This window comes from Medicago sativa, chromosome 4 (genome assembly GCF_051527215.1).
Source record: "Medicago sativa cultivar Bolivia chromosome 4, Bolivia_mono, whole genome shotgun sequence".
Taxonomy (NCBI): Eukaryota; Viridiplantae; Streptophyta; class Magnoliopsida; order Fabales; family Fabaceae; genus Medicago; species Medicago sativa.
In genome coordinates, this window is record NC_140752.1 from 11,277,431 (window position 1) to 11,300,914 (window position 23,484).

General features: G+C 34.0%; 3 protein-coding genes and 1 pseudogene across 6 annotated transcripts; 2 read left to right on the forward strand and 2 right to left on the reverse strand.

The window, feature by feature from the left end:
• The first annotated feature begins 462 nt into the window (after positions 1-462).
• DEX1 (defective in exine formation protein (DEX1)) lies at positions 463-8,877 on the forward strand. Its single transcript, XM_085758719.1, has 13 exons — positions 463-795; positions 890-1,000; positions 1,448-1,530; positions 2,806-2,923; positions 3,023-3,183; positions 3,413-4,011; positions 4,125-4,195; positions 5,553-5,809; positions 6,379-6,560; positions 7,297-7,580; positions 7,683-7,800; positions 7,871-8,053; positions 8,153-8,877. Exons 1-13 carry the CDS (start codon positions 647-649, stop codon positions 8,465-8,467), a joined length of 2,631 nt encoding a protein of 876 aa, XP_085614845.1. The 5' UTR covers positions 463-646; the 3' UTR covers positions 8,468-8,877.
• A 2,098-nt stretch (positions 8,878-10,975) lies between these two features.
• On the reverse strand, positions 10,976-11,616 carry LOC146926297 (uncharacterized). The gene has a single exon (XM_085758720.1). It carries the CDS (start codon positions 11,519-11,521, stop codon positions 11,183-11,185), a length of 339 nt encoding a protein of 112 aa, XP_085614846.1. The 5' UTR covers positions 11,522-11,616; the 3' UTR covers positions 10,976-11,182.
• Positions 11,617-13,056: 1,440 nt separating this feature from the next.
• LOC146926298 (disease resistance protein RUN1-like) lies at positions 13,057-18,544 on the reverse strand (annotated as a pseudogene). Its single transcript, XR_015034099.1, has 5 exons — positions 17,513-18,544; positions 16,933-17,189; positions 15,881-16,711; positions 13,573-14,630; positions 13,057-13,478 (listed from the first exon to the last, which is right to left on the reverse strand). The product of XR_015034099.1 is annotated as a disease resistance protein RUN1-like (transcript).
• A 1,213-nt stretch (positions 18,545-19,757) lies between these two features.
• LOC146926299 (uncharacterized) lies at positions 19,758-23,169 on the forward strand. 3 transcript variants are annotated; one of them, XM_085758725.1, is made up of 4 exons: positions 19,758-20,078; positions 20,167-20,416; positions 20,506-20,658; positions 22,888-23,169. In XM_085758725.1, the coding sequence occupies exons 1-4, from the start codon at positions 19,969-19,971 to the stop codon at positions 22,990-22,992; spliced, it is 618 nt and encodes a 205-aa protein (XP_085614851.1). In that variant the 5' UTR covers positions 19,758-19,968; the 3' UTR covers positions 22,993-23,169. The 3 variants fall into 3 exon arrangements, with proteins under 3 accessions (XP_085614851.1, XP_085614853.1, XP_085614852.1); XM_085758727.1 differs by having other exon boundaries at positions 19,781-20,078; positions 20,501-20,658; XM_085758726.1 differs by having other exon boundaries at positions 19,783-20,078; positions 20,167-20,399; positions 20,501-20,658.
• The last annotated feature ends 315 nt before the right edge of the window (positions 23,170-23,484 follow it).

Genomic DNA, 23,484 nt, shown 5'->3' on the forward strand with positions numbered 1-23,484 from the left:
AATGTTAAATAAGTCGTGACCAATCATAAAAAAAACAAAAGAAGAGAAATTAAAAAGATATAGAGTTGAAACCGAATAAATTAATACCACATCACGTAGGATTGACTTATTTAAAATTTTTAGTGACACAAATTTTGTAAAACTGTTTAGAAGAACTTATGAAAACAACTTATAACAATTTTCAAAAGCTCTTTTTCAGATATTTTAATAAATTATTTATATAGCTTATAAAAACAACTTATAGTACAAACAAAAACAAAAACAATTTAATTTAATTTTATCCTTTATTATAGCAATAGCTTATGTTAGTTTATATACAAGCGCTTATCATGATAAACACTTTGTGCTATAATTTCCAAATAAGCCGTTTATCCAAACATACCCTAACCAAAAATAAAATAAAATTGAGTGTTGGGAAAATATAATAAACAAAAGAAAGACAATTTTGAGAGTCCAATTGGTGTCGTCCTCTTTCTTTGATTCTAGTTTGAAACTGTAAATCCAAAGAGCACCCATCACTTCACACACTCAGATCGGAGTCAATGCTAAACCCTTTCTACTTCAATTCTAGTTAGGGTTTTCAATTGATCATCAAATCAATCTTCAATCTTTCAATTTGGCGTAACCAAATCCCTAATTTGTTCTTATGAAACCCTTTTCATCCAAAAAAGTTCTTCTTTTTCTTCTTCTACTCTCCACTTTTTCATCCTCCGTTTTCTCCGAGGAGGATTCCAAGAAGAATAATACGTTTCGGGAACGTGAAGCCACCGATGATGCGCTCGGATACCCAGAAATGTAGTTACTCATAGTTGCATTATTCGTTTAATTTCATTGATTTAGTTTTTTTTTTTTTTTTGAGTTTTTGATTGGTTTTTGTTATGTTGTTTAGAGATGAAGATGCTTTGGTGAATTCGAAATGTCCTGTGAATTTAGAGCTAAGATGGCAAACGGAAGTTAGTTCTAGTGTTTATGCAAATCCCTTGATTGCTGATATTAACAGGTAATCTTTGTGTGTTTTTGTGGTTGAATTGCATGAATGTGTATTTGTTTGTCTAATGGAGCACGGACTGACACGTCAACACCGATAATAATTTGAGAAAATTACATAATTAAATGTAATCACAATGTCAATTGATAAAACTAAAACCTGCCATAAAATAAATTCACTGTTTTGAATATAGGGTAGTTCCATACAAACATACATCAATTGTTTTGAAATAAGGGAACTTTGATACAAACTCCCCCCTTCAAAACCCTTCAAAAAAGTATTAATGATAAAGTTAAGGGTATTTTGGTATATGTATACATTTTTAGGTAAACGATTTATTAGTATGTCTGTGAAAACCTTAAACTACCAAAGAAAAGAAATGTAGGGAGTAGCTTAATCTTGAGTACGGCTTGCTTTCTTGTGTCGTCAAATCAAATCACTGCAATTTTGTTTTGGCAGTGATGGGAAGCTTGACATAGTGGTTCCCTCTTTTGTTCACTACCTTGAAGTTCTTGAGGGCACCGATGGAGACAAAATGCCAGGTAAAAAGATCGTCAATGTTTCTCTTTCATTTTTGTTTAAGACATGTGTATCAAGATAAAATATATGTTCCTTGTCCTGATGATATTTTTGTTGTAGCTATATTTTGGTTAGTTATGTTTATAATATGAATGTAGCCTTGAGATTAGTTGAAGGGATTTAGATTAAGACAGAATTTAGAGGGCCATAAGAGAAGGAATTAGACGATAGTTAAGAAGAACACTAAGTTACTAACTGGTGTTCTATGACCAGAGAGAAGCAAATGACGCAGAAATGATTGATTCTCTGTCCCATGTGTGGCTTGAATTTTCATCGCAACCAATATTTACTAAAAATTTCAACATGCCTGTGTTTGCACTACTTTTGTAAGCTGGTGTAATGGCTCAGCTCTTGCTCATTAACTATACTTGAGCTACATAGTGTGTCACACAAGGGTAATGACTTATTTAATTTTTTTTTTTGTTTTTTGTTTTTCACACATGGGTAATGACTTAGCATCGGTGCCGTCATATTATCGATTCGTGTTGGATATTGATTCTTAATACAACTCTCCTCTTTTACTGGCTTAGATACTAGTCATGTAAAATTTGGCTTAAAGGTATGACATAACACCATAGGCGGAATGGCTCCTTGTACTGTTAGGGTGTGATGTAGATAAAGTCATAAAGGGTTAGGTTGTGATATATATAAAGAAGGGGAAGGAATTATAGAGAGGGCATCATGTCAATTGAGAGAGTTAGGTCTTCTGGACATTGGGTGGTGTAGACCCATGATGTTCTGCAAGCTGTACTGTTATAAGGGGATATATTCCCTAAATATGCTAATAAAAATACCAGTTTCTATTAATTGGTATCAGATCTCTGGTATTGGAGATTCGGGTCCTGCATATTGACAATTCAGAAGCCGCTGTTCATATTCAACAAGAATGATTTCCTTTTCCCTCTCAAAAAAAAAAACAAGAATGAAGGATCCCATTCTTATCATTCTTGGAGAATGGAAGGAACTTGGAGGTTTTAGAGAGAATTCAACAAGCAATGTCTAAAAATCCCAATCTTTGACGGAGAAGAAACTTATCTATAGTTCTGAATGGAAGCCTAAGGAAGGGTAGGATGTTATATTGTTACGAAAGGGTGGTCTGCAGAGGACCAATGTAAATGGGTTTTTAATGTTCAGCTAATCATTGCAAATGCTAATGATCAGCACCTGTCCTTATTCTGATAGATCATCTGGTGTTCGATTTGACTTTATTCAAATCATTCTTCTTCTTGGTTTTTTAGGCTGGCCTGCTTTCCACCAATCGACTGTGCATTCTAGTCCACTTCTATATGACATAGACAAAGATGGCGTGAGAGAAATAGCTTTGGCAACCTACAATGGTGAAGTGCTATTTTTCAGGTGAGCTTTATACAGTTTCCAAATTTTTCTTCCATTTACAAATTATCCATTGCTTTGAGGTGTTTTATTAAGGTTGTTACAATGATTTTTCATTTTTAGGGTTTCCGGCTATATCATGTCAGACAAGCTTGAGGTCCCACGTAGGAAAGTGCTTAAAAATTGGTATGTGGGTTTGAATAAGGATCCAGTGGACCGTACCCATCCTGATGTTCATGATGACCAACTTGTCCAAGAAGCTACTATCGCGAATTCTATGTCCCGTAAGTTTCTGCTGTGCTTATCGCTTAGATAATTGTTGGATATAAGCATATAGGTAAAAAATCCTTATATTTTCATTATCTACACAATAAAACAGCTTTTAACAGAGGATTCAATCACTGTAGCAGCCACGAAGTTTCTGCGGTCTACAATAATTTTGAATTTCATGCGATTGTGAAATGTATTTTTATCTAATCTAATTTTATCTTTGGGTGATGATTCTCCTTGTAGAAATGAATGGAAGCCGACACGAAGTTAATTCCTCAGCTTCCACATCAACAGAAAGTCACCCTGACACAAAAAGCGTGTCTAATCCAGAGCCTGAAAAGAAAATAAATGGAAGCCAATCAGAGGAGAGTATTAACACATCAACAGAAAGTCACCCTGATACAAAAAATGTGTCTAATCCAGAGCCTGAAAAGAAAGTAAATGGAAGCCAATCAGAGGAGGGTATTAAGATGCCAACAGTTGCTGATAATTCATCTGTCAGTGCTGGTTCTGTGGAGACTGTTAATGCAGACAACAAGACTAGCATTGGGAGGCGGCTGCTGGAAGATAACAACTTAAAAGGAGCTGAGCAAGTTGGTTCTGAATCCAAAGGTAAGGAAGAAGTTCATGCTGCAACTGTGGAAAATGAGGAAGGACTGGAAGCAGATGCTGATTCATCTTTTGAGTTATTCCGCAATAGTGATGACCTGGCTGATGAGTACAACTATGATTATGATGATTATGTTGATGAATCATTGTGGGGTGATGAAGAATGGATTGAAGGGAAGCATGAGAAATTAGAGGATTACGTGAATGTTGACTCACACATCTTGTCCACTCCTGTTAGTTCCTCCTACACCTTTTAATTTTATTTTATTAATTTACAGTTTATCAATTCTGGATTTGTGAAAGTCCGAGAGAAAGTATAAACAAGTCGTTTTCTTGTCTTTTCCAGGTCATTGCAGATATTGACAATGATGGCGTAATGGAAATGGTTGTTGCTGTTTCTTATTTTTTTGACCAAGAGTGAGTCTATGCTTATACTTTATTTTTAAATTTCATTATTTTTTATTGCTTTCTTTATCATAACAACGTTGTGATTGGAATTCATAGTCATAGTTATGTGAATAGGATGGTAGCTGACTAGCTGACTAGTTGTGCACCTTTAGCTGACTATTTTGGTTCCTATCATAATGAACCCAACAAAAATAGGATATAGGAATTTCAGACTTTAATTACTTCAAACGAAACAAGGTTGCTGCTACTTGAGCTTTGCATCAAAACCAATATTCAAGTTGAGCTTAAAAAATATTGGCATTGTCAGAGAACTCAATACATGATCTCTTTTGCAGTATCGGAAACAGGGTATGCTGGGAAGATAAAATTTTACATTGTGAAATTGAGATGTCAAATTAAAAACAGATGAAAGAAAGGTCCCTACAATTTCACTCTGATAGAGAAAGAAATTTGGTTTAGAACTTCAGATGTTTTCAATCCAATCTGCATGGACTGAGTTTTTCTTTTTTTGGTTGAATTGGCACCCAGTTCTCTAAAAAAATTTCTGACATCCCTTTGCAGCTGTATACATATTGAATAGCTAAAAACAAAAGATATATTATAATTTTAATTCATTACTGATTATCGAAAGATGAATCATAAATATTCAAAATGTCTTTCTGATTTGTTAAACCAATACTTATCTGCAAGATGAATCAAATTACTTCAGAAACGATAAAAGTCACATGCTGGGAGCTTTGGAGATGTGGCGTTTTAACAGATAATGGTGTTAATAATATTTTCTATAAGAGGAATATCAATGAAACTCGCAGTTTTCTTTTTAATCCAGTAATTACCATTCCTTCTATTAATTGCAATCAAACTCAGCCCAATCTTTTACACAAAGGATTGGCTGAATATAATACACAATACAAATATGCTTATTGTATGTGCATGTGTGTAATAAATTTTATATATATATTTTATATTAATTGAAAGCATAGAATAGATAGATAAATAGTTATCTAAGCTCTAGATATACACCTGGTCTTCAATGAAAAAATAAAAGGCACAAGATTGAATGCTATATTCTTGGGTTGTATCCATAAATGACTAGAACATTGGTGAGATTTCAAAATTGTTGAGAGGCATCAAGCCAGTGAAGTATTTTATTTAAAGCTAAATTCGTTCAATCATCTTTATACTTTGAATCTGGCTCTGTTTTTGTTAATCCTGTTTTTGAAATTTTTTGATGCATTAGGATTTTTACTATAATAATATACATAGCTCAGTGCAATATGATTTTTGACAATTATTGGTTTTCTTAACAAATGAGTATTTGTCAATTTAGTGGTCTGGTGGTAATTAGCAATGTTTAAGCTGACAGGTATTATGACAACCAGGAGCATATGAAAGAATTGGGCGATATTGACATTGGGAAATATGTTGCTGGTGGTATTGTTGTTTTTAATCTGGACACAAAACAAGTCAAGTGGACTGCAGAACTTGATATGAGTACAGATACAGCAAACTTCCGAGCGTACGTATATTCTTCTCCAACTGTTGTAGACTTGGATGGTGATGGGTATCTGGACATTCTTGTTGGAACTTCTTATGGCCTATTCTATGTGTTAGATCATCATGGTAATGCCTGGAGCCTGCTTCTCTGCTACTCGCTTATATTAAGAATGTGTTTTTTAATATGCTTCTATGAGGTCTTCATTGATTTTCTCTGGGACTTTTGTTTATTATTGATTTTGTAGTTATCAATCCCAGATAGTAGCACAACCATACCACCCTTACAAGGAGATTCATCTCCATTTCCAACCATTACAATTTACTGTTTTAAGTTATTTTGTATAGAGGATTCTTCCCTAAGTTTCATCATTATCAATACAGACCAGAAGTGTTTCTTTTCTGTGACCCTATTAGAATTTTATTTATGCTTCTTTCTGCTGTTTTTTTTGCAGTTTTTTGACAATAAAGTTTTGCATTGCAAGGTCGGACATTTTTTGGCTCTGAAATCTTAAAATTCGGGATTTTTTTTTATAAGCTCAATTAGGGCCTTTTTTTTTTGTGAATCATAATTAGGGGTTTTAAGTAGGGACTTTTAGCAATGTCCTTGTTTATTAGTCGAACAGAAGCTTTGGAATCAAATATATATTTTCTTTGGTTTATTAAATGCTAATAGTTTTTTTTTCTTCCTCAAATAGGTAAAGTTAGAGAGAAGTTCCCTCTTGAAATGGCCGAGATTCAAGCAGGTGTTGTTGCAGCTGATATTAATGATGATGGAAAAATTGAGCTAGTTACTGCTGATACCCATGGAAATGTTGTTGCATCGACCCCCAAAGGAGATATGATTTGGGAAAAGCATCTGAAGAGTCTTATTCCACATGTAATGTACTATCTCAATCTTCCTTGGCATGTCAATGAGTGTAGCATGATTGTGAGCATTTTCTGTTGTTTTGCTGAATATTGAACGTGGAGCCGACAGTGTATGTTTAATAGCATTTTTAAATTGGTTTGGGTTGATGGGATTTCTTAGAATTTGGGGTGGACTTAAATCAATCCTACAAAATCGATTTATAAGATTAGGGATGCCATTTCACATCCAATGTGGTGCTCTCGACAAGGTAATTATAAGATGGACGGAGAAGCCGGAGACTATAATGGATACTAGTGAAAAGGAAGAATACACGAGTTTTAGATAAAAAAGAAAGAGTAATGAAAGCAAGCCAGGGCTTAAATAATAATTTTAGCTTTAAGTTTCTCATTTGCCAACAGGTTTTTGAAAGAAATAGAATTACCCATTTTGCCTTTGTCAATGAAACACTTTCAATCATGGTCTCAATTTATTCCTTTGAGCTGCCAGTTTTCATTTTAATTCTGTTTCTTCCCAAATTGTTAAGACATGGGCTCTTCTGTTTCTGATGGTAGAATTCTTACATTGTGTGAAATATCACTTTATAATCAACATATGCTTCATAGGTTCAACTTGTACTAATATTCCTTTGTACCTTTGGTCCAAAAACATAGCTTGTACAACTTGCTCACTGTATAAGCAGCCATTGAGCAGTTTTGCTCTTAAAAATTTAACCTTAGTCAATGTCTTCTAAATTAATTTTCCACAGGCTCCAACTATTGGTGATATCGACGGGGATGGCCGTACTGAGCTTGTTGTACCAACACTATCTGGGAAGATTCATGTTCTTGATGGAAGGGATGGATCACCTATTGGACGGTACCCATTTATAACTCATGGAAGAATAATGAATCAAATTCTTCTTGTTGATTTAAGTAAACAGAAGGAAAAGAAGAAGGGATTGACCCTTGTTACCTCTTCGTTTGATGGTTATTTGTACCTCATTGATGGACCTACAGGCTGTGCTGATGTTGTTGACATTGGTGAAACTTCGTAAGAAATGCTCTGTTCTTTAACCTTTGTTTCTTTCTTTCATGAATTTTCTTCCCATCCTATTTTCCAGAAGCTAAATGAACGAGTAATTTTTTTATGCAGATATAGCATGGTCTTGGCAGACAATGTAGATGGTGGGGATGATCTTGATCTGATTGTCTCGACAATGAATGGCAACGTCTTCTGCTTCTCGACTCCCTCACCTCACCATCCCCTCAAGGTAGGATATTTTCAAAACTTGTTCATTTAAACTCTCATCTTTTGCTCAATTGCTTTATACCATGTTTCAGGCATGGAGATTGCCTAACCAAGGAAGAAATAATGTTGCAAATCGGTACGGTCGTGAAGGCATCTATGTAACTCATCCTTCAAGGGCTTTCCGTGATGAGGAAGGAAAGAGTTTTTTTGTGGAAATTGAGATTGTAGATAATTATAGATACCCATCTGGTCATCAAGGACCATACCATGTCACTGTAAGTTCCCATCCAAATTACTTTCGATCTCTAATTCTCCTATGAAGCACTCAGTTTATAAGTTTTTTTTTCTTCCTTTTCATGCTGTGAAATCATCAGACTTCCTTGCTTGTCCCTGGCAATTACCAAGGAGAGAGAACAATAAAGCAGAACCAGACCTATTATCAGCCTGGTAAACATCGAATTAAGCTGCCAACTGTGGGAGTAAGGACCACAGGAACAGTTTTGGTCGAGATGGTTGACAAAAATGGACTCTATTTCTCTGATGAATTCTCTCTTACATTCCATATGCACTACTATAAATTGTTGAAGTGGCTTCTTGTTCTTCCAATGCTTGGGATGTTTGGTGTGCTTGTCATCCTTCGCCCACAAGGCCCAGTGCCATTGCCATCATTTTCAAGGAACAACGATTAGCGATGATTATTTTGTTTCATGCTCCAGGCACACCATTGAGCTCAGGAAATGTGAATACTTTTTTACATCAAATTGAGTTATCCCTGGGTGCCGCAGTGAGCTTTGATCACGTAGTCAAAGTGGATATTTTATAAGAATCATTTGTTCAAGCTTTGGTTCAGGGATAGTTGAGGGTTGCAACACAGTGAATGAGATCCTGATATTGGAATTTTGCCCTTTATGTGTAGTGTAATCAGATACTGAAATGTAGAACTGAACGTGTTTTTGGCATCTTTAGAACAGAATAGATATTTATAATAATATATAGCTTTCTCTGATTTATTTCTAGTTGTATTGTTAACTAGTTTTGGTTTCAACTTTACGATGTGGAAATGATCAAATAATACAGTAACATGAGATTTATGGTTAAAGACATGATGTATCATTAACGTTGAGCTCGTGAGAGCACGTTGATTCTCACTACTTTTTAATTTGATTTTATTACGTTATGTTCCAACTAATTTGAGTTGAGTCACTGATCCGAATTGAGTGAATTTACTAAATGGGAAAAACTGTCTATTTTCTGGCTTAATTGTACTTTTAATCTATTTTCTTAATGACTAATTTTGATTCTACCAACTTTCAAGGGAATATTTAGTCATACACATTTTCATTTCTTTTTTCACATGTTGATAGTCATGTATTAAGGGTGTGTTTGGATTGAGGGTTTAGGAGGGGAAGGGAGGGGAGGGTTCACTTTTAATTTTTAAATTACGAACAACGTAAAATGTTTTTAAAATAAATTAAGTGTTTTTGAAGTATTATATAATCATTTATCATGTTGTTAATTCAATTTAATAAAAAATCATTTTATAATGTCCATAATTTAAAATAGAAAACTAAGCCCTCCCCTCATAAACCCTCCATCCAAATACACCCTAAATGTATGAGGAGAACTCTAGAGTTGTACGATTCACATAATTGATGTTTTCATGAGTCTAAATGTCTAATAACGAGTAGTCATAACCATGGAACATTTTTGAATCAACAATAATGTGCGAGTCAGGGATGCGTTTAAAGTGTACTCACTTTTATATGGAACAACAAAGTTGGGGGGGGGCATGGTGGATTCATCATCATTACTCCATTTAACTCTAGAGTTACTATACCTTTGGAAAGGAGGTTTCAGATTGTGCAAAGAAAAACATCACAAGAAGCTTTAGGAAGAAGGTCTAGGATGAGTGTAAGGAAAGGAGGTTTCAGATTGTGCAAAGAAAAACATCACAAGAAGCTTTAGGAAGAAGGTGTAGGATGAGTGTAATCCAAAACAGTACCACATTCACAGTTGGATGTACTATAAAACATGATTAACGAACACGTCTATGATTTACCACAATTTGTAACCACCTAATTAGCTACAAAACTTTGATGATAAAAGAACATTTTCTATTTACAACCAATGATTGACGAATAGCTCGTTACTTTCTTCAACTTGTACTTATAGATCACTAGTATGTTTTCTTTTAGGCTTAATAACAGTTTTCGCCCCCAAACTTTTACGAAGTTGCGATTTTTACCCCCTAAGAAAAAAATTACAAAACCGCCCCCTAAGTTTTGCAACTGTAGCAGTTTTGGCCCCCCAAGGCAAAAAAAAAAAAATTAACACGTGGCACCTCACTTATGGTGCCACGTCCGCGTAGACCGAGTCAAAATTGGTCTTGGGGCCAAAACTGCCGCATGTGCAAAACTTAGGGGGCGATTTTGTAGTTTTCTTCTTAGGGGGCTAAAATCACAACTTTAGAAAAGTTAGGGGGCTAAAATTGCTATTAAGCCTTTCTTTTATCATCTCATATCCAATTTATTAAAGTTTGGTATCTAAATACAAAGAATAATCTTCACCAGTGGTTCCCCATTTAAGACTTTTAACGAACGTATTTGCACTTTCATGTTTTAAATAATGGTGTCCAAATTGCACATATATAATATTTCCCCTGTAAGAACAAAATAGAGTCATTGCATTCAATTCAACCAAATTCTTCTCCAGGCAAATTTAGAATTTTAGAATTTGTGAACAAGAACAACGGAACAAACCAAAAGAAACAGGGCAAAAGCTAGCCTTTTATGAGGTCTTTCAATCACATTTGTATGTGGCACTGATGCCATATAAAATGGGTTTGAATCTCCTCCTAACAACTAACTCAATGCATGAGGATATTCAATCATATTTATACGCTCAATAGTTTGAAAATCTGAGCAATATGGAACTAGAAACAAACTATATACAACTTTAAAACCAACTTCAACAATGTGAATATTAAAAAAAATCTTACTAAGATTGGGAATGAAAATGAGTGTTCCTTTCTCTTCAAAACTTTGTTCCAAAAACATATCTTCAAGAAATCATGAATGCCAAGAACACCAAAGTGAGGCAATAAAACAATCTTATTAACCATAATAAATATTTTTTTGACAATAACCTTAATAAATATTAAAATCAACAAAACCACTATAGATGACCAAATGACAATGTAGCAACTCTGTTGATTGTTTTATTCAACTAGATATACATGTTTCCAATAAGCATAATAAGATAAATACTGTGTCCAAGGAAATTATGGAATAATAAAACTCTATTCTTCAAATTTCTTTTATAGAATAGTAAATTTCTTTTCATGGTCTTACCAAAATCACTCAACAAATATTGAAGATAAAGTTATAGAAAACTTACATAAAAAATCATAAGAATTGCAACACAGGTCTCTTCCCAAGTCTTTTAATCTCTCTATCCATTTTCCCACTAACCATAAACCAAAACAACTTCAAATCACAATAGAGAGACCAAAATGGATATCCAATAGTCACAGGAAAATTCTCTTCAATGAACAAATGACTATACAAAGCAAATCCATAAAAAGACAAAGGAACAAGAAACAAGAACCACCAAGTGAAGAATATTGAAAAGAGTAAGAAGATAATGCTGAAAAGTGTTCCTATGAAGTGCCATTTTCTTGTTGATGGGTTTGAATGATGGTTCATGTAAAATATCCAGAATTCTTCTTTGTTCTTGAAATTCATGGTCGCTCAGAATTGGAAATGAGGGGAAGATTGTTTGGTTGAAATTGAGAATTGGAATCAAAGTTTGATTCTTGAAGGTAGCTATGAAGGTGAAGGGAGAGTTGAGACTTGTGAGATAAGAAAAATATGAATTTTTATTTATTTATAAATTAACAAACAAATTTTCCATTTGTCATTTCGTTCAAAAATAAAATCATCCATCTGTCAAAAAATTATTGGTTGAAAAATTTAAGAAATTTATTATTTGTGGGAGTATAATTAAATTTAGTGGTCATAGATATAAATAAATTTAACTACTCTGGTTGCAATTATTAATGTCAAATACTTTTCAATTAATATAAAATTTAATTTCCAACTTTTTTTTTTACCAAGAAAATTAATTTCCAATTACTCTTTATTCTCATTGAATATTTTTTTTTTCCCTCACGAAAGACACTTTCAAATATATACACTTATTTCTTCAAAAAAAAAATATATACACTTATTTTTTTAATGAAAATTACTTTATTAAAATTCTAGATAAATGTAAAGTTTATTAATTTTGCTTATTTTTTTTGCTTTATTAGTTTCGCATGTTAGGCGTGAAGCCAACCAATGTGCTCATTATTTAGCAAAATATGCTCTTAAGAATTTAGATTGCATATGGGTTGAAGAAACTCCGCCTTGTATTTCTGCAGTCTCGGCATTTGATTTATTGCCAGACTTTCATTAATGAAATTGTCTTTAACGTCAAAAAAAAAAAAAGACTAGATGAAGTATCAATCCATTTTTCCACTTTCTCTAAAAAAAAAAAAACCATTTATCCACTCTAAGAGATGTAATTACTATGTAACAAACTCAAACAAGAAAAACACATAACAACCGGATATTGTTGCATCTTCAACATAAGAAATCACAAAAACTAGACAAATCATCCTGCATGTTAATTCAAATCAATACATAAAACACTGAATGACTTGTATCTCACTCCTAAAAATTAGCTTATAATGAGAGTCTTCAAACACATATTCCATTGCGTTGTCCATAAACCTCGGCAATGTGAAAAGTAAAACTTCAATATCCATCCAACACGCCTAATGTGGACGGTTCAATTCTCACAGCATGCTTACAAAATCTTTTGATACCATATTAAACAAATTTGGATCTCACTCTTCAAAGCTAGCAGATCATAATGTGAGACTTAAATATAACTTCAATATATAATACAAACACTAACTTGAAACCCCCAATTTTGTTTCTCCAAGCCAATTGCCAAGATCTAATCATCTCGATAATATCCATCAACTAAAAAAAAAAAAAAACCAAAGCACTAAAATACTACTATTATTTACTTCTTCACTAACAACATTATTTCCATGTTACAAAAATTAAACTATTTTTTTAACTTTTTGAAAATGTAAATTAGAACTTCTTTATAGTGTTATAAAAAAGGAATTTGAAACATTTTTAAATGCTGTCAGCTATATATTAAGATCTTATAGTTTTTTTAATTACTTGGCCTTAATTCAACACTTTTGTTAACATGTTGGTCATAGGAATAGCATCAATTTCGATAACTCAGAAATATATTTTTACATTTTTTGTACTTTGTTTACATTATAAAGATCACACCTAGGAGGCTCTCTTGGTCATTTGTGTAAGGCTTTCCTTGGAACCAAATTATAAGTTTCTTTGCAGATGACAAACTTAAGAGGGGAGATGAAACGTCACATTCACTTGTTGAAGCAATTGAAGGATCATTCAAACGGGGCTCATGTAGATATTCAAGTTGACTTTCCTCGACTAGAAAATATACATATTCACTCCCTTGCTCACCCTGTCTTGGCATGAAGTTCACATTGCTCTTGAATAACAATATCCACTTAAACCAAACATTTGCATATTTCTCTACTTTTCTTCATTCGATTCCTATGTCCATTAGAAGTCTCTCTCAGTTTATGTTTATTGGTTTCGAGACCTGAAAGAAAATAAAGATTGAATGGCTTAGTAAACCACTGTACGAGGAAAACCAAAAACTTCGCATAATAAAATCTATATGAAGGCAGACATACACTGAATTCTTTTTGAAGCATACTGAAATTTCCAAGATTGGCTGCATTTTAATGACTGATTTCCACCTGATAACTTTCTGTTGAAGTATACTACTAAATTTGTTGATCAGTTTCCTTATCTTACCTCCCATTAAAGCATTAGGATCCGAGCTTACCAATGTAGCTCAAGTTGGATTTCTGTGAAACCAAGGTCCAGGTCAACTTGACTTTCCCTGGCACCAATGTAAGCATAAATTATGCAATCCACTGTCAGAGACTATAATTCACCAATCAGCCACAACTAGCAACACCTATACAAGGTTTACAGAGACGATGAGAATTAAATGCACAAACCCCCAAAATGATCTTTGAAATTGTTGAAATATGGAAAATTCAGAGAAGCTCTCCGAAAATGATAGAGTGTCTTTTAGTCTATAAAGTTTATCCTTTGAAATTTTCTTATTCCGGGGATTAACCTAACAGCACTGAACAACTGTAGGACCAAATTGGTGATTAACTCAATAAAATTTTACCTTCCATATTCAGTCAAGTTTTCTTCTTTTCTGTTTTTGTTCAAAATCATCTGTAGGCTCTACTTGGCGAGAGATCCTCTTGGCAGCACATTCATTTTTATCACCGCTATCTACAAGAACATTCTTATCTGGTGTATGACATTGCTCCAATATTTTGCCGACTGGTTCATCATATATGAGATAAACTGCTGTCTTCATCACAATGAAACCGTTCCCAAAAACGACAACAATCTCGACTTTGTCACCAGGTTGCATATTTGATATCACTCTCTGCCACTCCTCATTTTCTAAGGAGGATAACGCCTCTCTCTTATAGAGTTGAATGGTGGTCTTTGTGTGATTTATCACCAACACATTTTTAAGGCCAACTGATGTTATGCCATCTGGGCTTGATGAATAGACAATGCACATTATTGTCTTCAAGTTATGGCCTTCCACTTGAGGGACTACACAAATTATAGAATAACCTTTGGAGTTGAAAGTTAACCAATTTGGGTAATTATCACCGGGGAGCAAAAAACTACCACACCCATCGACAGTCAAATTCTGTAAAAAGTAAAAATATTTGATTTAACAATATATTAATACCACAATCATTTATTCAAAAATTAAATTTATCACATTCCTCATAAGACAATTAATATTTTTATTAATAAAAATTCCCCTGAAAAGAAATTATTAATAAAAATTATGATCTTTTGACTACCTTGATTTTTTTTTTTTTTTTGAAGTAATGATATTTTACAGGGGGAAAAGTCATTGCTGAAAATATTACAAGTTACACATAGAAATATTTGCTTCGTTCTTAAAACAGAGAATGCAGCTTCAACATACCATAACCAAAATATCTGATTTCCATTAGATATTTTAGTTGTGTTGAGCTGCCAAGATTCTCTCTTTCCAACACATCATCTCTTAAAAGTGATATTAATGTATCTTGGAATGGATTCGAAATGAAACGATGAGAGCGAGACTAATAAATTCCCCACAAATTGAAGCACTACTCTTGATACTAATATCGTGAAACCAAACAAATTTTCCCACTCACTAAGTTGTGCACAATTGCAACTATTTTTCATAAAACAAAATTGAAACAGATGATTTCACAACTCTACATCTAAGCCTTATCCTAGTAGGTCGGCTCAGTTACATGAATCAAATGACATCATATTCTATTATAAGTCATATCAGGAACCAAATCATCACAACTCTACCTGCTAACGACATAAAAACTAAGATTCATGGATTTCTTGTTCTCAAGTAGGAGTCGCAAAATGGATGGATCAAAATGGTTCATTAATCCATTGACAATTCACTAAAAATTCATTAATCAAATCAAATCCAATTCATCCATTGTTATATTATGATAACGACAAACAAAGGTGACCTTTTGACGACAAACAAAGATTATAAAAACTGTCATGACAAAGTATGCAAAATAAAAGGATATATCTTCAAAAAAAAAATTTAAAGACAATAATTCTGAAACAAATGTAAATATCTATATGTTGATGGAAGATAAACAATATGTTTAGGGCTCCATTATTTTTAATTGTTAGATATTTTATACCTTTAGCAGCAAAAAAAATGCAAAAACTTGCATGTATTTCTTTAATAGTTCAAGTCTCACAAGAAAGATATCATATATAACCTATATATTAAAAAAAGTATACAACTACCAAAACTTTAAGACATTGAAATGCTTTCCTGGTTTTATAAGAAGTTATCTCTTCTAATATTGTCTATATAAAAAGTATACAATTGGACACATGCAAGGGAGATAGAGAGAGTGAAACCTGTAAGATCCTCTCTTTCAGAAAATTGGTGATTAGGGAATTCATTCCCATTTGAAATAAAAGAGATTTCATGGAATTTTTTGTTGTTGAAACTTGCACTTGACTGCGACATTCAATTAATGAAAAAGTCTTCACATCTGATTCTTGTGATGTAGTTGCAGTTGATTCCAATTCCTTAGAACTTGTAGCATTCAAAGCATTCAAGATTTTTGTTGCATCATGTGATAGTTGAAGTTCTGATCCACACTCCAGCCAAAGACTTTGAAGCTTTGGAAGGAATTTGGAAATAGATGATAGATCAAGGGAAATGCGACCTGTTACATCTAAAGAAACAAGGGATGACATCACAGTAGTTGTTTGAAAAGCGGGTGAGAGATTATTTGTTGGTGCCATCCAAGACCAAATGATAGAAGGGAACACGTCACGGGAGAATCCTTCATATCCACACAGAGAAATGTATCCAATACTTTTTGACCTTACTACAGAAAATGGCACTCTTGTTATAGCGGTGTTATTTGCAATAAGAGTGGTTAAAGATTCCATCTGTTCTATGTCCTCTTCCAACTTGTCAATCATTAAACATCCAGATAGAATGAGAGTCTTCAGAGATTTCAATGTATAGATGTTTCTTGGAAGGTTACAGAGGTTAATACAGTCTTTCAAATTTATCAGAAGAACTTTATTGAGATGTCCAATGCTATGGGAAACCTCGGTCAGCCCTGGACAATCTTTGAGTATAAGCTTTTCAAGATTAGGCAAGTTTGAAAAGTCAGGAGTTTGTGTCAGGTAATGAGAATGACTAAGATTGAGAATTTTCAGCTTTTCCATCCTCTGTAAAAAGAGAAATGTTATAAAGAAGTTACCGATAAAGCATAAGAAGATAGTGCTATAAGCCTTTAGACTATAATCCCTTCTATAACTATTGCAAACAGCATGCACTTGCTCTTAACTGTAGCGTGCTTTGGACGCAACACTCAACTTAAAATTCATTCATGAATATGAAAAGTGAAAACAACTCATAAAATATGAAAAATTAAACTCCAAATTAATACCTGCATCTCTTTCCACACAAGTTTGACATTGCTGTTTTCCAACTCAATGGAAACTAAATTTCTTTGGCAGAAGTTTGCTGGTATGCATGGTAAAGGAAATCCATTCCAGTGTAGCCATCTCAATTTTCTTGAAAGATATTTAAAATCTCCATCAAGCTGTACACCAGAGAGTTGCAGCAATCTGAGTTTCTTCATGTTCTCAAATGTTTTGGTACTAAATCGTTGTGCAAAGTCAGTCCCTCAACAGCTTTTGTTCCCTGTGAATATAAAGGAGCAAAAGTCATCCTATATATAGATCCAGGAAGCACAATCATATGTGCAAAACTAAAAGATATAATGCAGATATAAAACTTGTAATGAAACCAATCATTTGTTACTAGGGGCCATGAAGCACAAAATGATTCACAACCAAACAAATATTCAAAGCTTTTGGGCTAACAAGAGCACAATGAATGTTGAATACTAACTCAAATGTTTTCGCTTTATACGTTTGAGATATTTTAAATCCAGATTTTCTTATTTTAACCAAAAGCAAATATTTAAAATCCAGAATTTAAAACAAAGTATATGAAGTTCTTACAGTGTGTTCTGACAATACATCGAGCACATCCTCATGAAACCACAACCTACTACGTTCCTCAGGCTCCTTTGGTGATTTCTCACGAATAATTTCTCTTCCCATGTCTCGCAGCAAATCGTGCATGCCAAGCTTGTTCTTATCATCAACAGTTACCAGGCTTCGCTCAATAAGGACACTTATTCCAATTTCTGCGAAAAGTCCACAACCATTTAATATATGAATAACATCATTTCGGTCCATCCCAATAAAGAAACAAGCTATGTCAAGGAATATTGATTTCTCTGTATCATCATTTAAACCATCATAGCTTATTTTTAACTTCTTATGTACTTGATCATTGGGAATTATTTTGAGTTTCTCCAATACAGAAATCCACTCTAATACCTCCCTATCAAATAAATAGGACCCAAGGACTTCAAGAGCTAGCGGCAATCCCCCAGAATACTTTACCACATTTATGGAAATTTTAGAAAAATCTTCTCTAAGACTTTTTTGCTGGAACGCATGCCAACTAAAAAGCTCAAGAGATTCAATTTCATCCATTTCTTTCATTTTGTATATTTTGTCAACTCTATCCCCTCTAAGTATATGCTTATCTCTAGTTGTGATGATTATTCTACTCCCTGGAGCAAACCATTTACAACTTCCACACAAAGCATTTAGTTGGTCCAATTTATTTACATCATCAAGCACAAGAAATACTCTTTTATGGCAGAGTCTTTCCTTCAATATAGATATTCCGGATTGAATGCTTTGTATCTTGGTTGTGGTTTCTTTGAAAATATCATACATAAGTCGTTCTTGTAAAGACACTTGTCCACCAACTTGCTCCCAAACCTCCCTAATATTTGCAAGGAAGCTCCTACCATCAAAATTGCGCCCAATTATATTGTAAATGCCTTTTGCAATGGTGGTTTTCCCGATTCCACCCATCCCCCACATCCCTAGCAGAAGAACCTTGTTTGATTGTTGAGTGTCTAGAAGTTCAATCATATCTTGCACTCGAGAATCGACACCCACGATTATCAGCAATGAACAAATCCATCTTGTCAAGCAAACGTGTTACATTTTCAACAATATCCTTGATAACCTCACTTTCATTCCTATATAAAAAAAAAAAAAAAACCAAAGAAAAGTTACATTTATGTGTAACTACTTACCAATGTATGTATGTTTCAAAAGTAGAGGGGAAATTTGAGTAAGAAAATTGTTGTTGGATGTGTGTGAGAAAGTTGAATCGTTACAAAAAGTTGCCAATCGATTGAAAATGTTGACCTGAGAAGCCAATTGACAACATGGAAAGAAAGAGAAGATTTAAATAAAAATTTCAGGCTTCACTATTATTCTTTTTGAAGAGGCTTCAGGCTTCTCTATTATGTCAAATCTTAAGCAAACAAGAAATGATTCTTTTACTTCAAAGGAGAGTATATATACAAAATAGGAGTTATGTGAAACTGTGAAAAGTGAGAATTAAGAAACTCCAGTGTGGGAAGTTACTATTGGAGAACTACAGTGTACGGCAGCTATTGTGTGAGTGTAGAGTTTGTTATGTCTCTATCTAATTAAGCGTCGTAGTATAGTCAATTCCAAGTTAGAGCATAAAAAAAAAAAAGAAGAGATTTCCAACCACAAAATGAGTGGCATTTTTAATCCGTATAAAATTTACATTTTTTATTTATTTTTTGTATCCACTTTTTTGTTCTACATATTACAGAGTTTAATGGATATGCACAAACGGTGTTGTCTTTTTACCAAATATGTCTCGTCCAATCAAAACAGCTTATAAGCTAATACAATAAGCTATAAGCTAGCTTATTCGTGTTACCAAACACAACCTTGGTCTTTTAAAATTTTAATACTTTTATCCAATCCATTACACCCCTACTAAAATTGGAGATAATTATTGAACTAAAAGCTTATTTAATTTAACTTAAAAATTAATAAAAACAAAACAAAAAAGGATTAAAATGGAAATAAATAAAAGGCTAAAGTGCAACTTTGGCCCCCTATCTTTCAAAAAGTTGCGATTTTGGCCCCCTAAGTTTGAAAACTACAATTTTGGTCCCCTATGTTTTAGCCACGTATGCGTTGACATGGTCAAAATTGACCAAATATGCAAAGGGGCTAAAACATAGGGGACCAAAATTGTAGTTTTCAAACTTAGGGGGCCAAAATCGCAACTTTTTAAAAGATAGGGGGGCCAAAGTTGCACTTTAGCTTAAATAAAATTGAAGAATAGAATCTCAGAGCAATAATAACCTGGAATTATTAAGGACAACAAATCCAGCCTCATGAAGCGCATCTCTGACTCCACTGTAGTAGTAGTACCATGGATTCCTCCTGTGGTGAAGAATTAAAATAACAAAAGGTAGTAGAAGAATTAAACACATTCTCTTCTCTTTCTTTCAAACCAAACAATATCATATCATAAATCTACTCTCTTCCTTTTCGCGAAAATGGCCAACATTTTGAAATCCAATTCAGCGAGAATCGCACTTGGTTCCATCACCCAATCCTTGGCGGCGGCGTCGTCCTCCGTTCGATTTCTTCACAGCTGTCGAGCCAGGTCAATTTCATTCTCATTAATAAGGAATTATGAAATTGAATTCGTTATTTTGTTTTTATTAATTTAATTGGATTGAATTTTTTATTAGGGATCGTGAAATTACTCCTCCGTTCAATTGGGGGGTTGTGTTTGTAGATTTTTCGAAAGTGTACATTATTGAGCGATACGGAAAGTATGTCAAGACTCTTCCACCCGGAATCCATTATTTGATCCCTCTTGTTGATAGAATTGCTTACGTTCATTCGATAATAAAAAATCAAAGTATCGAGATTCCTGCTCACCTTGCTACCACTAAGGATAATGTCCCCATATACGTTGAAGGTTTGCTTTTTTTTGAGGTGTGTCCTTTTTTTATTTTTTTGAAGTGGAAAATTGGAAACAATGTAAATGAAAAAACTGTTTTTATAATTGTGTGTTTTTAGTGCAGATTGTGGATCCTGTACTTGCTTCTTATGAGGTTGAGACTACCCTTTATGATGATGTCATTCAACTGGCTCAAACCACAATGCGTAGTCAAGTCGGTAAGGTTATTCTCCACAACTACTTTTGGGAAAGGAGAACGCTCGATGCAAAGATTTTGGTAAGTTTAGTTTAATGAACTCATTGTTTGTACTATCCTAATGATTATACCTTTCATGGTAGCATTTAGTTACTTCAGTTTTAAGTTGTTTTGGACTGGCCTAAAGCCAAATCTAGCTCCGCTCGGATCCGACCCGAGTCCATTAAGCAGGCGACACCATAGTTTTTTTTACTCGAAAAATTATGAAACAACCAGATATATTAATGTCGACTAGATATTTAACAAGTCTGCTGAACTATGCAGCAGTAGTTATATTAGAGCAATGACTAGCTACAATAATTGAACCAGAAAATATAAATTACCACCAAAACTAGTCCTTGGAACTACCCTCATAGGACAAAGCCCTTTCAAATAGAGATGACCTGTTAGCGTCTGCAAAACAAATTCCAATATTTTTTCTCCTCGAACATCCAGCAGCACTTGTACGTGATTTGCTAACTAATTCTTCTTGTTTTCCTGCTACACCCTTATTTCTACTCTCCAAAACTATTGGGCCATTCACTACCACACACCCACTTTCAAATTCAACCGTTTTGAAAGAAACTGGTACAAGTGTAGTGAATCATGAGTAGAATATTATTGATATAATCTCTGGAGAAGGAATTCTCAATCAAAGATACAAATACATATAAAATATATATGCAGAAACTGATATAAACAAAAGACAAAACAGTACATGAACAATAGAACAAAGCACGGTTAAGTTGATTCCTCGAGAAATTCCAAGTCTTGCGTCTCTCCCTTCCAAGAATTCGATAGCTTGGTTTCTCTCTACCAATCTTATCCAAATAACAGAATGGCCCTCCCTTTGCCACAGCTTCCCTATTTATTTCAATTCATAAGACACACATAATAAGAACTGCACATATAACTGTCAACACATAATAGAAAACTGCACACATAAGCATAATGGCCACAAACTGACCAAAGTCAGTTTTGGTCTTCTCTGCCCCTTGGACGAAACCTTAATTAGACGTCTTACTACAAATCCTTAATTAGACGTCTTACTGATTTCTGACCTCACATAGTCATTAGTCACTTATTGGAATCATTTCATGCCTTTCTCAGTTCTCACAGCTCCTCATAAACAGAATGTCATTGCCAACCACGGTTTTGCAACTTAACTCATTCTACAATAAACTGTTTAATCAACTTCCTGACTACAAGTTCCTCAAAATGGTAGGGTTTGGATGCTATCCCTTTCTTAGACCTTTTATTCCGTAAGATTGCATTGCAACTGTAAGAAGGGCATTTTCTTGGGTTATTCATCCTCCTTTTGGGAAAAGTGTGCCTACTACTCATATTCCAGATACTCTGAATGATGCAAACATTATTTATTAATCAAAAGCATCTCAAATATTACACTCAACATCTATTTATAGACATAACAAGGCCAAACACCCTAACAAGTTATTCTTTTCCCAAATTGGAGCTTGATAATCTAAGATAGAATGAAATCTTGAAATAGCAAATAAGAATTAATAATATCAAAAACCATATTTATGACATTGAAACTCTAAGGGTGTGTTTGGATGGAGGGTTTAGGAGTGGAATGGAGGGGAGGACTTACTTTTCTTTTTTAATTTACGGACATTATAAAATGATTTTTAGAAAATTGAACTAACAACATGATAAATGATCATATAATACTTCAAAAACACTTAATTTATTTTAAAAAAACATTTGACATGGTTGGTAATTTAAAAAATAAAAGTGAGTCCTCCCCTCCATTTCCTTCCTCAACCCTCAATCTAAACACACCCTAAATAACTTACATAAATTAACAGCCCAATCTACAACAGATTTTTGTTTGAACATCCTTACTTGTTTGGACATGGTTTCTAATCCTGCTTAGATGATAGTACATAGCAATGACAACAGTGTTATCAACGGTGGATTATGGTGGCCAGCCATAAACCTGCCATACAAACATGGTGTGGCCTATGGCGGAAACATGGCGTATATAATTGATGTTACGGCTTATGGTGGCAGTCCCTAATCTGCCATGCTAAAACGCCACGATCTGCCATGGCGGAATTTTGACAACACTGACAGTAGATAACAAACACAAAGCAACAGCTACGAACTTGCTCTTCTATATAAGTCAACCATGTATTTTCTTTTTAATGTACCATGTGTAAAACTCAACTTGAATTTTAAAATTTGTCTTGAAAAGTATAGCAGCCAAATTTAATAATGGTTAATTTAATTGTGAAAAAATTGTTGCAGGAGTCCATTAATGTGGTTGTAAAAAGTTGGGGTGTAAAGTGCTCCAAATATTGGAGTTCAGTTCCAGCAACAGCAACTGTGGTAGAACCTGACTCAGAAGATTAGTCTTTGCAGCTGCTGCTCACAGGGGATATCAATTCACACACAAAACACTTGTTATCATTTGTCTTATTTATGTAAGAGATCCATTGACTCCGAGAGTAACTCTATTCCAAATCTCGACCCTTAATTTTAATATCAATTAATGGCTATGATTAATAATTAATGATCCCTATTGTAAGATTTTTATACTCCTTCCTTCACAATTTTTTTCTTTAACAAATCCTTCGTATCATAAGCACTCGTGAAACCTTGTACCATCAAACTATTAATCTATATCTTTCACCAAAAAAATATATTAATCAATACCCATACCCCTATTAAAGTCTTCAATCTCAGGAAAATAATGTCAAATTAATTTGGGATGGACCCGTCTGTGACGGTGATCCCCCTGTAGCATCATCACCCGCCCCCTCCCCTCCTCCTCCTCCACCAGCCAAAGGAGGGCGTAGTGCATCATTTTCCCTCCGTGCACTACTAGTAGAGGTACGCCTCCCT

Bases quoted from the DNA above. Each gene is read 5' to 3' on its own strand.
- DEX1 (XM_085758719.1), top strand. From the start codon at position 647: ATGAAACCCTTTTCATCCAAAAAAGTTCTTCTTTTTCTTCTTCTACTC. The intron at 1,001-1,447 runs GTAATCTTTGTG...TTGTTTTGGCAG, and splicing joins TTGATTGCTGATATTAACAG to TGATGGGAAGCTTGACATAG. The intron at 3,184-3,412 runs GTAAGTTTCTGC...TTCTCCTTGTAG, and splicing joins TATCGCGAATTCTATGTCCC to AAATGAATGGAAGCCGACAC.
- LOC146926299 (XM_085758725.1), top strand. From the start codon at position 19,969: ATGGCCAACATTTTGAAATCCAATTCAGCGAGAATCGCACTTGGTTCC. The intron at 20,079-20,166 runs GTCAATTTCATT...ATTTTTTATTAG, and splicing joins CTTCACAGCTGTCGAGCCAG to GGATCGTGAAATTACTCCTC. The intron at 20,417-20,505 runs GTGTGTCCTTTT...TTTTTAGTGCAG, and splicing joins AAGGTTTGCTTTTTTTTGAG to ATTGTGGATCCTGTACTTGC.
- LOC146926297 (XM_085758720.1), bottom strand. From the start codon at position 11,521: ATGAATTTCAAGAACAAAGAAGAATTCTGGATATTTTACATGAACCAT.